Here is an 18,487-nt window from a genome sequence, read left to right on the forward strand (position 1 = left end):
AAGAAAATGTCTAAGTATTTTTGGTTATTTATTTCATTTTTATAAATTCTTCACTAAATTATTTATTTTCTTATTCTTTTAAAACAAATCACAGGTCTGAACTTGATTCCTGAAAAATTAATAAATTTAAACCTGTTTTTCGACTATGATGATACCAAGGAAGAACACAATTTCACCCCTAAAAACGAAATTCTAATAATTAATAATAAATATGTCTACTTTGATAAATAAAATAGGCTTGGATGTTTTTGAGAAATTAAAAAAAAAAATCATTCAAATGTACCTTATGTCAAAAAGCGTGTAAAAGAAGAAAAGACATCACTGGGGAATTTTATTTCATCCAGAGACAAATTAAAGGTGAACAAAAATTAACTTTAAGAAGTTTCCATATATGGAAAAAACTTTTCTAACACTCAAATTTTAAGGGCACTTGATAAATATTACAAAGATCAATATACAAATATTAATAATTTTATCATATTAATGATTAATCATTAGTATAAAAATATTTTTCATAAAAGTATATTTTAATTTAAATTTAATCACAAGATGATAAAATTAGGTTAGAAAAGTATCAAGGATATTTTTCGTTTACATGTAACATCTTATCACAATCTTTTTTGGTTAATAGAAGTAATAAGTTTTTAATTTATTGTCTTCTATCATAATTAAAAAAACAAATGAATATCTCGAGTATTATTTGAATTTATTTTAATTTTGATGAGAATTTTTACATTAACTAAATATGAATATGAGTATATATAATATATATAATTTTTAAATTAGGTATGAACACGAGAATGTACATATCGATTTTATTTCATTATCATATTCATTATAATACTTGTCTCCATTATTATAACGTTCATGTTTTAAATTATTAAAACACATTTAATATTATTAAGTAATCTAAAAATTTAAATATATTTTCTTAATAATTTATTTTAGAACACACATTTATTTATTTTTACTCTTTTTATATAATTATTTAAATTTTATTATTATTTAATATTGTTATTTGATATTTTTTTAGTCATAAATTCTTTGATATTTAACATTAAAAAAGTATGTATCATTTTAATGTTTAATATTTGGCAATATAATGTTTTATTTGATATGATTTTTATTTTTCATAAAGAATCATTTAATTAACATTTAAAACACTAAAAGAACATGAAGTCGGATAGTTTTTCGATAAAAAGAAGAAGAAAAGAAATTTTCATCTTCACTATATATAAAATAAAAATAAAATTTTACTTTAAAATATGATAAAAATCCACTCTCAACTCAACCACTATCATCCCTTTGCATCTTTGACCACAATACCGTTCTATCTTCTATCGTTTACACTTTGTATAGAATAAAGAAGAAGGGTAGAAAAAAAAACCTAGTGTCCCTTTCATAAGAGACTTATGAGCTCTTTTTATCTGGAGTCACTTGTTTTTGTTTCTTTTATCTTGAAATAAAGAAAGTTACCTGTTGTTTATCTCATGTCAGCAATAATTAAGACCATGCAAATTTTCCTTTACGAAAACATGAGTTGAACTCGGAAATTATTGTCTCCTACATGCAGTCGTGTCGAACAACAATTGTTTTCTGAAAAAAGTGATAAATATGATGATGTTTTCTTATGAATTATGCTTGCACCCAGTGATAAGAAAGTACTTATATCCAATAAAATATTCGTATCTAATTCCAAAAATTGTTGATGATGTTTCGCTTGGTCGGATCTAATTAACCTCATCATCTCGATTCTGTCATTGCTTCCTAATACACATTTTCTATTTGCATGATAGATTCCTTGTGTCTCATCCAAGATCTATCATAACAGGGAAAAATGTTCATCATTTCTGCATATTTTATTATTAGGGTTTGTCCCCTTATAGTTATGATCAAGTTGAAGCCATGTTCTTCATGTTAGTATCTCAGAGAACAAGTTGAATGAGAGAGAGGTTAAAGAGATTAACATCTGTCTTAATTATAGCCGATGTTTACAAAAAATGATTTTTGATTAGCTAGGGCATTGAAGATAAGGTTTGATTTTGACTGCATCACTCTCCATTAAATGAAAGCATAAAGTTTATGATATCCAAAACGAGGAATCCTTTTCCACTTTGTTTTAGTGAAATTTTGTGTAATAATTTATGGGAAAGAAAAAAAAATACAGTAAATATCTCTAAAAATTAAAATTAGTTTATACGAACTTTTTAGAAGTTCTCTCATATTAATTATTTTTTAAGATTTTGATTTTTTTTTTTGTAATATGTGTATAGACTAATTTACACTTTTGAAAAATTTTATTTCATTATTTTCATATTTTTCCATCTAAAAAGTTTTCATAGAAGAGTTTGTTTAGACAAAAACTTTCGTAAGTCCTTTTATACGAGAAAAATAAAAATAAAAAGAGATGAAGTGAAATTAACCTTTATATGAGTTGAAATTAGTTAATCTTCCAGCACTACTAAAAATTCTTATATTACATGAGAATTTTCTTACAAATTTGTTAAAATAATTTATAAAAAAAATCCTGTTATTTTTTTAAAAAAACTTAATTGACAGGTAATTTCTTCATAATTAATTATTTCCTACAAAATTATAAAATTCGTATAAAGGTTTATTTCATTATTTTCATATTTTTCCATCTAAAAAGTTTTCATAGAAGAGTTTGTTTAGACAAAAACTTTCGTAAGTCTTTTTATAAGAGAAAAAAAAATTAAAAGAGATAAAGTGAAATTAACCTTTATATGAGTTGAAATTAGTTTATGTATGAGCACTACTAAAAATTCTTATATTACATGAGATTTTTTTTTACAAATTTGTTAAAATAATTTGCAAGAAAAAGTTTTTTCCTACTATTTTTTCTAAAAATCTTAATTGTCAGATAATTTCTTTGTTAGTAATTATTTCCTACAAAATTATAAAATTGGTAAGTATTTCTTAATAAATTTGTTACAAAAAGTGTTTTATACAAAATATTTTGCAAAAAATTGACAACAATTTTTTTTTTCATAACATAATTTGTAAGTATACTGAAAAAAAAATTGACATGAAATATGAGTTTTTTTAGTAGTGGAGTAAAAAACAGAAAGTTACAAAAAAATATATATGAGAAAATGTTTATAAATTAGATTATATTCAAGTTAAATACAAAGAAATATTAATTTATTTTATTTTTGTGTTGTGTTTATGGAAATGTTTGTTAAAACAATTCCTTTGTTATTTTGAATATTTGAAAGAAGGGGTTGGTGGGAGGGGAAATTTTCACACTTTTCTTGCTTCTCACATAATTTCTTGGGTTTACCCATAATATAGTGGATGATAACTTTTTGTCTTCGTATGAAGCAGGCTCCTCAGAATTCCATGATTTGCATGCGGTAGGTACAAGACAAGTTTGAAAATGGGGGCAACATGTTTTTCTCAACTATCAACGTTATTTTACTTTTGCGTTTTTAGGAAAATAACGTTGTATTATTCAAAACAAGGTATAATTTAAATTCAAAACTCACACCCTTCAAAAATATATTGTTAGGGTATTCATACCACACCCTAAAGAATTGTTGTATCTAAAATACGATGGTGGCACCTTATTCAACTAAAGTTATTCCATAATATAATAACTGATAAAAGTTACACTGATATATTTTTATTCAGCATAGACTCTGTCAAACTAATTTATTTCCGTTACATTCATTTCAACATAATTCTATTTCAGTATGCTTATAATTTTAGCCTTACATTCAACATGACATTGATTCCCTCATATTTTCTACTTTTTCAACATTTATCTATTGCTTTTTTTTTAATGAAGTTTGTACTCAAAACATTTATGAAAATAATGCTACACTATCTCTACTAAAAAAATACGAAAGTTTTATGAAAATAATAAAACTTTTAGTTATTTTATTCCTTTCCGCTATATAATCTAAGCTTCTAGATATTTGGCTACGAGGTCCGTCTGCATTGCATTGTGAGTCATTTTAAAAACAGAAATAAATTTTATTATATTACCGTAATTTTGACCCTCTATTTTTATTCACAAAGGTTTTTCAAAATAATTATTTTTATATCTTAATTAAATGTATAAGTCGTTGTAGTATAGTGGTGAGTATTCCCGCCTGTCACGCGGGTGACCCGGGTTCGATCCCCGGCAACGGCGTTATCTTTTTTGTCCGCATTTCTCTGGTTTTCTTTTCACCAAATTCTGTAAGAGACTTCGGTACTACTGACGGCCCATAATTGCTGGGCTTTACCTAAAGTGTAAGCTAAAGCCCAAAATAAAAAGAAAGAAGGCCCCGCACAAAAACAACGGCCATAGTGAACAATCTTTCAAATAACAATTCCTTTTATCTATCGTTTCATAGCATTAAATAGAATATTTTTCTAATTTATTTATGATTTTAAAATATATGTTTTTAATTCTTTACAGAGGTTGGACTCAGGTCTATGTGTTATCTTTTCGGTGATTTTTTTCTTAAAAGACTCATCATTAACAAAAAGTAGATTACAAGATATTGAAGTGACTCATTAATTAAACATGTTAAAACAAAATACATATGAAATATAATATATTTTATAAGAAATTTCAGTTTAAAATGTTGGTTTCGGCCGAGTTTCTCGTCATGGTATTCGACGGCACAAGGAACATGCATGGAAACGTTGAAAACGCCAAAAAAATAAAAAATAAAACTGAAATTATAACAAAAACAAGAAAAACTATAACAATGTCACGTTCACGTTCACTCCAACGCTCCAAACATAACGCTATCATATTATATAAAAGGTAAAATTAAGATTTTTAAAAAATCATATAATAGAATTTTCATAAAGTAATTTGTATAAAAGGTAATTTTAGTTTTATATAGAAAAGTTAATTCAATTTTTTTCTCTTTTAGAAATGTTTATAAAGAAAGTCCACATATGTAATAGTGAAATATATAATTTAAATACCAACCTAAAATAACGCTAAAAAAGAGTGGAGAAAACGTTAAAAAATAATAATAATAGAAAAAAGAGTGGAGAAAACAAGGAAAGTGCAAATGGCAGGAATTAGAAGACATTAGCAAGAGCAATAACAATGTCGCTGTCAAATTTCAGAGTTTAGTAAGAAGCTACATTTGAAACTGATGAAGAAAACGTTAAAAAAAATATATGGCACCGATGAAATTTTATTTGTTGTGTGAAAAGAGAAAAGAAAAATCCTAGTGATGATGAAGAAGAAGAAGTTACTTGGCAGAGCCATTGGGCAATGCATCAGATTTTGGTGGGCCAGAAGGGTTTAGTTCTTCCCAAGCTTCAATCCATGTAACCATGGTATCTGCAAGCTTGTTGAAATACTCATCGACCTTCCCAAGTTTTGCCCTCACTTGCTTCGACAGTTCAACGTAGCATTTCTGAGCAGTTGTGCATTCCTTGGGAAGAGAAACAGATTGGAAAAACGGAATCAGCTCTTCTTGCCAGTAAATTCCTTTGTACTCCTTCTTCAGGTTTACGAATGGGTTGCTGGCTTTGCTGTGCCAGATGTAAGGCAAACCTGTCTTCACCCCCAGTCCCAGGTGGTCACTTATCACCTACAACAACATCATAAATCACTGCTCATTTTTTCAAACAAAAATGTTTCCTTTTTACACATGATGTTTTGAATACAATACCTTCATGCACCAGCCAGCCCACATGTCATCATAGCGTCCAATAGGTTGACCTTCCCCCATCAGTCCAAAGTACATTGCAGGACCGATTAATTCACGGTTGAATGCCAGATTCATACCACACATGGGAAACAGGGTTCCCTTTGGTATCGTCATTACTGCATCCACATACCTAACAAAAGTGTATCATACATTGTTGGAAATAAATTGTGAGTCCAAATCACACATTGGACAAAAATAAAGATTTATAAAATCATTGTTTTAAGATTTTGGGATAAAAGTAACGTTAGATAATTTATATGTGTAAGACTAATATTATATAAGGTTAAATATGTTTTTATCTCTCAAGTTTCAGTAAAATTTGAAATTGGTTCCTTTTCGAAATTTTATACCAATTTATTCATTCATTTTTGGAAATGCGTGGATGTAGTCCTATTTATCAAATTTTTGTTAAATTTATTTGACATTTTATGATAATATTTGAGTTAACATTGAAACAAAAATATGTAAAACAATATAAATAATTCAAATATTATCATGAGATGCGTTTGAAATATTAGATAAACTTAATAAAAATTAGTTAAAAGAACTAAATTTTCTGGTAAAAATTTTGAAGATAGACTAATACGTACACAAACATATTTAACCTTGTATATATATTCAGAAAGACAATATGTCCGTGTATCACTAAACTCACTTTTTGTCGGGTCAAATAAATATTCATCGTACCTGGTGTTCCTCTCCAGGGGTTTGACAAGCTGAGTTGGGGCATCATAATCAGGAACGTTGAGCCAGAGGCCATGAGAAGCTGCTGTAGGAACACCTTCACGCAGACTAAACGGATATCCACGGACAAAATCTGTACCCTCTCTGAATGGATCATAGAGGGTGTTGAAAAAAAACGGGGTTGATGGAGTCAGAAGGTTCTTCAGATGCTGTTCCAGGGCGTTAATTTCTTTTCCAGATGGATCTTTTGCAACCTGAAAAACAAAAACAAAAAACAAAGAACAAAGTGTGATACTGCGACCATGATGAACAAACAATCTAAGAAAAAGCAAAGGTGATACTGTACTGACAAAGCAATCATCGTCGATGGTGAAGATGTACTTCTTCTTGGAGAGCAAGAAGCCGAAGCAGCGGCATGCAGAGTCCTTGAAGGAAATGCAGTGGGCCTTGGGGCCCAGAATGCGGTTAATGTCGTTACGGTTGTAGAGTTCGTAATCGAAGCCTTCGGGGACCTTGATGACCTTAGAAGGGTCACCGTCCTGCACTATTATGAGGTGGTAAGGTTCAAAGAACGCTCTCCACTTCTCCAAGAACTCAAGGTTCCTAATTGTGGGGATAACTATGTCCACCTCCTCCTTCAGAATCGCCGTCGCTCCTGTTTCCGACATCTTTCCGATAAACCACAACGTTGTTTCGGAGTGGTGGTCTTTGTTTCTAATGCGTTGGTGTAAGCTTCGAGGGGTTTTTGTAGACCAAAACTAAATATATTTTATATAAAAGGAAATATCCCTTTAATTAAATAATTTACTTGCTAATTAGTTATAATTACGAGAAGAATTCCTTGTGGTATACGTCATTTCACAATGTCAACATTGTCTAGGAGAAACCAATTAACGTTAGTGTTCATCAGCTAGCTTGTGATCATAAGACGTGTGCCTATGTTCGTTTTAGCAACATATTTCTATAATGTAAATTTAGTTTGAAAATTTTGTAAACTCTTGAGGATTATAAATATATTAATACGTATAGAAATTATTTACAAAAGTAAAATGTTTAATAGATGATTAGTATAATGTAATTCCAAGCTTCGAGTATTATTACATCTCTGTTTCATACCAAAACTAATATGAATTAGTATCCTAAAAGTAAATTAACTCCTTGCACCATAAATGTTTTTTATGGAGTTAATGACTAACCTAAAGAACTATTCTTTCATCTTCTAAATAAAGTTGTGTGTTTATTACGTTTAAATTATTATTGTTGTTGGGAGGGTTCTACAATATTAGTTTCAGTTATAAATATTTTGTTTAATTATAAGATGAGATAGGTGATTAATTAGTGGTGATGTACTAGAAAAATAAGAAAGTCTTAAAAATTGCATAAGTGACACATAAATAGGTTTTCTAATTTGAATATTATAGATAAAGAAAATTCAATTAATAAATATTTACTAAAGATGGTTAATTAGAATTTCTTGTTAAAAAATAAATATTTTATAAAGTGAAATCTCTTTTTATATGTTTTATTTTCATTTTTTAAATTGTTTCTTTTTAATCATGGATTCAATGTGCATAATTGTTTTAATTATATAATTTTAACTAATTTGGCATTTGTTTATTATTTTGATTATAATTTTTTTATATATTAATTTTAGTTACATTAGATTCTCCATTTTTAGCGTTTTGAAATGAATATCTGATTTGATGGAAATGTATGTTATTTTTTACGGTTGTTTAAAATTGAGGTAGAATTTTTGAATTTTTGAGAAAAAAATAAATTTATTTGACTTTCTTGTACTAGCTTGAATATTTATAATTGTGAAGTTAATTAGAGTCCACGTTTTGCAGCTAATTAGAGAACATACATATATACACTATGATTTAAATAGATGGACAACAATTATTTGATTAGTTTTTAATTTTAGAGATTCTTTACTTCTCTCAGTTTCTCATCTTCTAACTACATGTCCGTCTTCTCTTATTTGTATTTTTTTAATTCACGGAGAATTAATTCTTGAAGATAAATTTACTTAGAATCAATACCATTTAAATTGAGTTTTGTAACAAACATTTAGGCTATATTTGTTTGAGGGAAAAAAGAAATTGGAAAGATGGATTATGAAGTGAGTTTTATGTTGGTTTGTAGTTAATTAAGAGCGAGTGATAGCAACATATATCACTTTTACCATCTCGTATAATGGGAGGTAATTTGAGATGATTAATTGGGAAAATACATGTTTACCTTTTATGAAATATTGAGCAAATACACATTTATTGAAGAAGGGATTCGATCCTGCCATAGTTGGGACCGATCCAAGCATGGCTTGAGAGAAGAGATCTGATCCCACATTGCTTGAATCTGATCCCACGTCACTTGGATCCGATCCCACATCACTTGGTTTTTTTTTCTATTTTAGTGGTTAAAAAAATTAACAAAATAAATTTACTTATACAAATATCAAATTATATTACTTATTACATAAACGGAAAAATGGTAATTTAACCAATACTTATATCAAAACATATTTTTTAATCTATCATATCAATCAAATTTATCACAAACTTTCACAAAATTTACATCCAAATCTACTCATAATTACCTCTAAATTCCTTAAAAAAAAAGGACATAATTCACTTTCAAATTCACTCAATGGTTCTAATATAATGTTAAGTAGTAGAGTTTAAGTCTAACTCAACTCCACAAAATGAGCTTATAAGGTGAGGTTTGCACCCCACTTATATACTATGAAATTATTTTATCTCTAGTCGATATGAGACTTCTAATAAGAAACTCTTCATGTGGCTTTTCTAAATGCATGAATTTTCCATGTGTCCATTAACACTACAAAAATAGTGAGATTTATATACGTATAATTACATATGGATTATAATTCATAGGTAAGTTAAATTTTACATATGGATTTGGACTCATGTAAAATTGCATAAGGTACGAATTTTGTTCGGATGTAATAGCAAAGTAGTAGTTATCCACTTTTCTATATGTAAAATCCGTATGTGAGGGAAGACTTCCCTTTCATACAAAATTTACATAACGATTTTATTTTTGGATTAATTATGTTGTTAATCCCTAAACTTTGACGTAAAATTGGAATTCATCCTTATTTGAAACTTTGATACATTTTTGTCCACAAACTTTAAAATAAATGGATATAGTCCTTTTAATTCAATTGCGTTAAATTTGTTGACGTGTCAAACGATGTAAACAACTCAAATGCTGGCATGAAACATGTTTAACACGAAAAAAAATTAACGTAATTGGGTTAAAATGTATATTCATTCATTTTTAAAGTTTGAGGATCAAAATGTATCAAAGTTTTGAAGGGACGAATTTCAATTTGGTGTCAAAGTTTAGGAACTAAACATCATCATCATTGTCACCTTCCACAACCTTTCCCTCTCTTCCCTTCCATTTTACCAATAAATCACCTCATCACTCCCCAATCTTTATCGTCTTCACCATTGCCTCCTCCTCCTTCATAAGTGTCGCTCCCCCTCCACAACTATCGTCTCTTCCTCCACCTCTGCTTTCTTCTTCTCTTCTCCTCACTCATCTCCAATTAATTTCAAACAAATATTTCATCGGATTTAGCAAGAAAATTGACACCCATTTTACTGATGATTTACCAATAAAAGTATCGACAAAAATTTTAAAATTTACAATGATTGACAAATTTACCAATGAACTTAAAACAATTTAATTACCAATGGATTTATAGATTAATTTAAAAAAATTAATTATAATGTATTTTAAATACATTCTATAACCAATGTATTTATAGATACATTTTAAAAATAAACAATGATCGAGTGATATATCGATAATTTTATCATGACATGGTCAAAGTCCAAAGGAGAAATTTTGACGCTCATTCTATCGACAAAATTTACCAATAAAAATATTCATTGATAATAAAAATTATGAATTATTGATGAATTTATGAGTGAATTTTAAAAAAAAAATGAATTACCAACAAATTTTTAAAATTTTCAATTATTGATTGATTTAAAAAAAATGAAATTATCAGCAGATTTATAGATAAATTTATCATGATCATGTCAAAGATTAAAGTAGGAAGTTTAGTACTCTCTTTATCGATGAAATTTATCGACGAAAATATTTGTTGATAATAAACCTTATAAATTATAGATGAATGATACCGACAAATTCATTACTGGTAGATTCATTTCATTTCTAACAAATATTTTCGTCAATAATAAAAAGTTTAATTGTGTTCTATCAACAAATTTGTCATCGATGGATTCTATCAATAATTAAGTTTTTAAAATTCATTGATAAATTGTGTTCTATTGATAATATTTTAATATTTTCTCTAGTGTTTCAACCAATTCATCAATAATAATAATAATAATAATAATAATAATAATAATAATAATAATAATAATAGTAATTTTATCATTTATTTTTTAAAATAAATTAAAGCCCTATGCATAGAAGTTGCTTGTTGACCTCCATATAAAAAAAAAAATCCATATTATTTTTTTATATTGTTTACCCAATCTGGAATTAAAAAATAACTTAAGTATTGCACAATTGGAAAGCCAAAAATTACTTTCAGAGGTTGGAGAAGTTTAAGAAAAAAATAATTCCAGATTACACAATTTGGAAGTAATTTGGTTTACAGCATAATCCATAAATCATTTTCAGCTTCCGGATTATGAAACTTAGAAGGGTTTTCTTTTTTCTTTTTTTTTAAGAAAAAGTGACTTTTCTATTGCACAATCCAGCAAGGGCAAGACCAGAAAGTTTTTATATAGGGGTGCAAAACAATATATATGGAGGTGCAGGAAGAAGCTGCCCTGTATGAATTGAGTGATAGATAATAGGGTTCGAAGACAAAGGCCCAATAACTTGAATTGAGACACATGTGCTACATTTGATTTGTTCAATGTATCAGTTGATTTTAAATATGTTGCGTTGCATCATTTTTCGACCATTAGGATGGTTCTGTTGTGCACATTATATTTGTTTTCAATCCATCCCAAGATGGTAACTCTATACCATATTTTATAATAGTGAAAACAGATGATATAGCTATTTGTTCTGTAAACATGAACAACTTATATTCATAGATGTTGATGTTTAGCTCCAGACACAAACTATATCCAGATAAACAACTATTTCAAGATGTAATGTTAATAATCCCAGAGAATAAACAAAAACTTAAAAGTTGATATTGGAGGAGAGATTGTTGCATGCAAAAATTGATAAGAGAGACGCAGACATAACGTTTCTTCTGAATGTGATATCACATGGACCTAACAACCACTAGGTGATATGATAACATATTCTGCAAATCAGTTCAATATATGTTGTTATAAATGCACTGATACATCTGCACTCTTAGCAAGTTGTGTGCCACACCAGAACTAGTGATTCTGTGAACTTCAGACATGGAATCTGACAGTGGTAAACGGCAGCAAAAGAGCACCTTTGGATGCTTCAAGTTGGTTGCCTTAATCGCTCTATGCTTTGTTTTAATTTCTCCAGCAGGTAAATTACAAACTATATATATGGTTTGGTTTTGTTTGTTTTTATCGATGATGTTAGTTGTTAGTATTTGTTAGTGGAGGGAGTTGAACCGACAATCTCTCTCGCTTTTCTTTCCAGACCCTCCAAATCAACCTTATGTATATAGTTTTGTTGCTGAGGGATTCATTATAAATTATATACCTTGCTGTGATTGTAGAATCATTTGATCCATTGGATCCAACTGGGAATGTGACAATAAGATGGGATATCATGTCCTGGACATCAGATGGATATTTGGTAACTTCTGATCATTCTATCATAATATGCATGGATTCTATGTTTATGAATATGAAAAGGTCTCCAGAAGAATGCAAAAATCATGCACAAACTGATCAGTTATGTTAAATTTTGGTAGGCCACTGTGACATTGTTTAACTTCCAATTGTACCGCAATATTATGAATCCTGGGTGGACTCTGGGGTGGACATGGGCAAAGAAGGAAATAATCTGGGCCATGGTGGGGGCTCAAGCCACAGAGCAAGGAAACTGTGCCAAGTTCAAGTTGAAGATTCCTCATAGCTGCAAGAGGAACCCTGAAGTGGTTGACTTGCTACCTGGAGCTCCTTTCAACATGCAGTTCACCAATTGCTGCAGGGGTGGTGTGCTTACATCTTGGGGACAGAACCCTTCAGGTGCAGTCTCTTCATTTCAGATAGGTGTAGGGCTCTCTGGCACCTCCAACAAGACAGTCAAATTGCCTAAGAACTTCAAATTGCTGGGACCTGGACCAGGATATTCATGTGGCCCTGCTAAGGTTGTTCCATCCACTGCAATCCTCACAGATGATCGAAGGCGAAAAATGCAGGCATTGAGTATGTGCATACATTACTAATTCCCTTCATTCACTATATTTCTCTGTGATTACTGATGCATTGCTATTATTACCAATGAGTTTAATTTTCATACACAGCTTAAAAAAATTTACACCCAACTAAATCAGTCTGTATATGACATTAAAGTATTAAAAAACTAACAATCTTATCATTCATGACAATCTATGATCAGATATGACTTGCTAGAAGTCTTATATCGACCAGAGATAAGGCTAATATACAATATATATATATATATGGGTGCAAACCTCATCTTATAAGTTGATTTTATGAGATTAAGTTAGACTTAAAAATTCACCTCTTAACATAGTATAAAAGTCATGAATCAAAGTCTATCTTAACGAAATTTTTTGTTTGTTGGGTTTATTGTTCCACACTCAAGATGTATATGAATCGGCGTGAGAATGCTTTATACATATATTAATTCTAATTGAATGCTTCAATGATTCTATCTTATGGTTTTCTATGCAGTGTCTTGGAATGTGACATGCACTTATTCACAGTTTCTTGCCTCCAAGAACCCAAGCTGTTGTGTTTCTTTGTCATCTTTCTACAGTGACAAAATCACAGGTTGTCCACCTTGTGCTTGTGGTTGCCAGAATAACGATACATGTGTCACGTAAGCCACCCTTGAAATTTTACTTTAGTCTTTTCTCCTTCTAATTAGTAACGCACACAATTTTTGTATCTTACTATGATGGGCATGCAGGAAAGACTCAAAGATCCTGCAAGAGAATGTCACCTCAACTCATCGAAAATCAGACATCACACCAAAACCATTGTTACAATGCACACACCACCTGTGTCATGTCCGGGTGCACTGGCATTTGAAAGACAACTATCAGGACTATTGGCGTGTCAAGATTGCCATTATCAACTTCAACTATCGATTGAATTTCACTGACTGGTCTCTTGTTGTGCAGCACCCCAATCTCAATAATGTAACCCAAGTCTATAGCTTTGAATACATGCCACTTCTTCCCTATGAATCCATAAGTGAGTTCTTAGAAATGGACAGCAAATGGTTGAGTCTTTTCTGCATTAGTGCTTTAGAAGAGGTTTCCTTAATACTCTGCTTTCTGATTTTTATATGCAGATGACACAGGCATGTTCTATGGTTTGAAATATTACAATGATCTGTTGATGGAAGCTGGGCCTAAAGGGAATGTTCAGTCTGAGGTGCTCATGAAGAAGGACAAGAACACATTTACTCTGAAGCAGGGATGGGCATTTCCTAGGAGAGTCTACTTTAATGGTGATGAATGCATGCTGCCACCTCCTGATTCATATCCTATGTTGCCAAACTCTGCCCACAAAACACCAACAACTATTACATTGATGGCAACCTATGTGGTTTTCACATTATTTTTTCATTTGGTTGCAACACTTTTTTGAAGTATAAGAGAGGCTCTTTTTAGTTTAAAGCTTCCAGCTTAGAGAGATGAGTTAACTTACAGATATGCAAAATGGAAATTTTTGTGAACTCTTATACATATATCAAATTAATATATTCACTCATAAGGTGACATTTTCTCTTCGGATTGTTAGTCATTCTTTAGTTAGAAGAATAAGGATAAGATCTGTTCTTTTTTGCATAGTACTTTTTACGTACAATATAAACCCATCTGCATATGTTTTGGGATTGTAGAAATGTGAAAATGAGTATATAATATAACAAATGACATCAGAAAACGGAGGAAGTGATACCTATAATTTCAGCTTGGAATCATCATCTCAACAGTAAAAATAAATTGGATATTCTATAATCTGAAAAAAATAATCATCATCCAACCAAGTAACTTACAATAATTATACAAATGAAAAGCTAAAAAGATGTGTTACTTATACTGAGTAAAATGCAATAAAGGACAGAATTCTTGTAGCAAGCACTCATGCATCTGTGATACTTTTTATTGCCTTGGTAGCAGCTTCTATGCATTTTTGACAATGGGAAGGACTTTATCTTTAACAAGCTGGTGCAGAAGAGAGAGATACAATGCTCCAAGAGAGTAGATGATATCCTCTATATTCTCTATGATTGATTAAATAACACTTAACAAAGAAGCTAAAGTGGCTATGAGTGTACATAGCACAGAGAAAACTAGTTTAGAACTTGCATTTGGCAGCCAAGGGTAGGCATCTGGAGGAGGCATAACACAGTTATCCCCGTTGAAATAAATCCTTCTAGGGAATGCCCATCCCTTATCAAATGTGAAGGTTGATTTGTCTTTTCTAAGTAAGATTTCTGATTGAACGTTACCAAGAGGTCCAGCTGAAGAAAGAAAATCATTGTAGAACTTGATTCCCCACAGCATACTTGTATCATCTGAAAAACCATATCCCAAATCAGTAACATAAGACTGGGATGTTTTCTTCACAAGATCATCTAGAAATATGGCTATGAAAGAGAGAACTTACTCAAGCCCTCATAGGGTGTAAGTGACTTGTACTGAAAACTGAAGAGCTGGGTAATATTATCTAAATTGGGATGCTGCACAACAAGGTTCCACTGTGAGTAGTTCATTCTGTAATTGAAATTAGTAATTGTGATCTTGACCCTCCAGTACTCTTTGTAATTGAGCTTCACATGCCAATGCACTCGAATAGGACACATGTGGCTGGTGCACTGAACTAGGGGTGTGTTTGCACCTTTTGCTGATGATGATGATACAACTGAAGCTAAATGTGGTGAATTTGGTCTGTAAGACAATCAGAAAAATAAATCATAAGAATGATGAAAAAAATTACCTACCAGACACAAGAAAGGAAGGTTTCAAATATGTAGGAATAGATAAATTGTGTACTTACTCCACACAGCTGCCAGATTCTGTTTTGTTTTGGCAGCCACAGGTGCAGGTTGGGCAGTTTACTACTGTGTCATTATAGAAGGATGAGAGGGAAACACAACAACTTGGAGTCTTTTGAGCCAGGAATTGAGAATAAGTGCAGGTAATATTCCAAGTCACTGCCACAAAAATACTCAAGTTTAGTTGAAGAGAAGTGAGAATTTAGATTTCTTACTCTGAACTCTTCTGAACAATGTACAAAGCATAAATTATTATTATTCAGTACATCACTACCAATGATGCTAACATAAAAAATGAAAATGAAACTTTGAAAGTGAAAAACATGGATAGAATGAACTGCCATGACTAAAAGTAATAATAAAAGTTCAAAAGAAACTTCAATATAGCAAGGGCCTGTATGTACATATCTTATATCTAGCTAGAAGCTGGTTTTAGAAGAAAGTATAGAAAAGACAGTGTAAGTTTCAACTAACTTACTCATGGCTTGGGTGGTTCTCCTCTTGTCACTGGTAATAAATGTAGTTGGTTTCACAACCTTTGCAGGACCACAAGTGTAGCCAGGTCCCGGTGCTTTGAGGGTAAAATTTTTAGGCAGTTTGACCGTTTTGTTTGTGGTTCCAGCAGAGCCAACACTAATCTGGAAAGAACTTACTGCACTACTAGGGTCCTGACCCCATGAATTTAGGACACCCCCTTTGCAACAATTTGCAATCTGCTGGTTGTAAGGAGTCCCTGGCAGTAAGTCCACCACTGTTGGGTCCTTCTTACAACAATGAGGAATACCTGCTTTGAACTTTGAACAGTCCCCTTGCTCTGTGGTTTGGCTTCCCATCATGTTCCAAATTACTTCTTTTTTAGCCCATGTCCACCCTAATGACCATCCAGGGGACTGAATGTGACGATATTGTTGAAAGTTGTACATTGTAACAACAGCCTGCTCAAGCCATACAACAAGGTTCAATATCTTTTAAGAACCAGAAACAGATCATAGAAGCCTAATTTCACTCACAATCAATCTAAAAATATTGGTTGCTGATTCTTTGACATGTGAAGTTATTCATGATCTCAATGCAGTTAAAGGTGAATACAAAATGTCAAAAGAGTAATAACCAATTAACCATAGTAAAATTTAGGGTTAAGTATGTTTTTAGCCCTCGAACTTTGATGCGAAATTGTAATTCGTCCTTCTGAAACTTTGGTATATTTTGGTTTTCAAACTTTAAAAATAAATGGATTTAGTCCTCTAAACCCAATTATGTTAAAAAAATTTACATGTCAAACACGTTTTCATGGCTGACATTGAAATGAGAACGTGTCAAAGGATGTAAACAATTGAAATGTTTTTGTATGAATCACGTTCGACACGTCAAAAAATTTAATTGTGTAATTGGGTTAAAAGGACTATATCCTTTCATTTTTAAAATTTGGGAAAGAAAATGTGTCAAAGTTTTGGAAAGAACAAATTACAATTATGTGTCAAAATTCAGGACTAAAAACATATTTAACCTTAAAATTTAGCGACTCAGACAAACTTTTAAGTCCTGTGGCGATTGAGAAGATCCATCAAGCTACAAATAAGTCCAGCCTTACACAGTTCTCATTGATTTTAGAAAAATTTCCAAGGTACGAGTTATACTGAGTATTTAATATGCATTCAAAAATCTGTGGTCACTTACAAGATAGCCATCTGGAGTCCAGCTAATGACATCCCATTTGATTGTTATATTGCCAGTTGGATCAAGCGGGTCATAGGCTTCTGTAAATGAACAAGCAAGAAATATTGATGAATTTTAAAGTAATCTGAAAACTTTTCCAACAAAATACATCTCAATCAATTGTTTAACAGATATAGAAAAAGTCTAAAAGAAAAAATAGATAAAAGTGTAATTTGTATCCATGAGCAACCTCACTTTCTCCAAGTTCAATAAAGAAACAGTCTACTTATCTAAAGTAGTTATCAGATGGGTGTAACTGTACTAATCTATAGTTCTATTAGTAGACACCAGATCACTAATATGCAACAACAGCTAAGAGCTTAAAACGTAAAAGAAAATGCATTTAAAAAGAAATATATTGATTCCATCTTTCACTGTCTTTGATTAGTTAAAGTGCCAAACACAAAACTATGAACCGACACAAAGAAAGAAGTGAGAAACCAAATTGACTGCAAGAACTATGAACCGACACAACTAATATACAGATCAATGCAATCAAATGCCCTTCAACTTCCTCAATCACAGTTCTAGCAAAAGGGATAAACTTTTGAGAAAATGGGAACTCGGTAACTCAAATGGAAATAGAATCAGAAACCAAATTATCAATGCACATGTAGGAACCAAATTTGAGCTCCATGTAAACAATGAGAGGAAGCCAATACCTGTAGAAGTGAATGAGGAGAAAAAGAACAGTAGCAGGAGCAAGACTGCAAAAGCACCACGAGGGACAAGAGATCCAATGCCATGTAACACTTTTTGTTCCATTTCTTGATGCAGATTTTCTATGACAATGTTGCTCAAGTTCAAGATCTGCACCAAAAAAGGGAGAGAGAGCAAACAGAGGAGTAGACCTCTCAGCTCTCTAGTTCCATCACAAAGCAGAAGCTTTGGTTTCGAAATGAACCGAGTCTGTCATGAAACTTCATGTAATCACTGTCTTTATTGCATAACTGTAACAAAACTATTTAGAAGATCTGATACAAACAGCATCACCAAATACCAATTTTGCCCTTTAATGACAGTTAATCTATTGAACCAACAAGGTTAATTTTTTACAGAGTTAGGTAGTGTCTTTTTTATTTACGGTAGGCTTTGTTGATTTATGCACAGTTATATTTGTCACTCAAAAATTACTTAAATAAAAAGTACTAATTTTATTATTTAATATACAAATACTTTTGTTTTTATTG

The 18,487-nt window shown here is 31.0% G+C and overlaps 3 protein-coding genes and 1 non-coding gene across 4 annotated transcripts; 2 read left to right on the forward strand and 2 right to left on the reverse strand.

Annotated features, from left to right (window-relative positions):
* Nucleotides 1-4,084: 4,084 nt before the first annotated feature.
* TRNAD-GUC lies at nt 4,085-4,156 on the forward strand. The gene has a single exon. It is a non-coding gene; the product is annotated as a tRNA-Asp (tRNA).
* Nucleotides 4,157-5,222: 1,066 nt separating this feature from the next.
* On the reverse strand, nt 5,223-7,039 carry LOC114163384 (UDP-arabinopyranose mutase 3-like). The gene is made up of 4 exons (XM_028047692.1): nt 6,722-7,039; nt 6,375-6,625; nt 5,649-5,817; nt 5,223-5,567 (listed from the first exon to the last, which is right to left on the reverse strand). The coding sequence occupies exons 1-4, from the start codon at nt 7,037-7,039 to the stop codon at nt 5,223-5,225; spliced, it is 1,083 nt and encodes a 360-aa protein (XP_027903493.1).
* A 4,703-nt stretch (nt 7,040-11,742) lies between these two features.
* LOC114163382 (COBRA-like protein 4) lies at nt 11,743-14,312 on the forward strand. Its single transcript, XM_028047690.1, has 6 exons — nt 11,743-11,903; nt 12,100-12,179; nt 12,298-12,754; nt 13,247-13,394; nt 13,485-13,771; nt 13,872-14,312. Exons 1-6 carry the CDS (start codon nt 11,804-11,806, stop codon nt 14,168-14,170), a joined length of 1,371 nt encoding a protein of 456 aa, XP_027903491.1. The 5' UTR covers nt 11,743-11,803; the 3' UTR covers nt 14,171-14,312.
* A 197-nt stretch (nt 14,313-14,509) lies between these two features.
* Nucleotides 14,510-18,247, reverse strand: LOC114163383 (protein COBRA-like). Its single transcript, XM_028047691.1, has 6 exons — nt 17,960-18,247; nt 17,259-17,338; nt 16,060-16,516; nt 15,584-15,740; nt 15,194-15,474; nt 14,510-15,101 (listed from the first exon to the last, which is right to left on the reverse strand). The coding sequence occupies exons 1-6, from the start codon at nt 18,060-18,062 to the stop codon at nt 14,818-14,820; spliced, it is 1,362 nt and encodes a 453-aa protein (XP_027903492.1). The 5' UTR covers nt 18,063-18,247; the 3' UTR covers nt 14,510-14,817.
* Nucleotides 18,248-18,487: the final 240 nt, after the last annotated feature.

The sequence above is a fragment of the Vigna unguiculata genome, chromosome 9 (assembly GCF_004118075.2).
Source record: "Vigna unguiculata cultivar IT97K-499-35 chromosome 9, ASM411807v1, whole genome shotgun sequence".
NCBI classification, from domain to species: domain Eukaryota; kingdom Viridiplantae; phylum Streptophyta; class Magnoliopsida; order Fabales; family Fabaceae; genus Vigna; species Vigna unguiculata.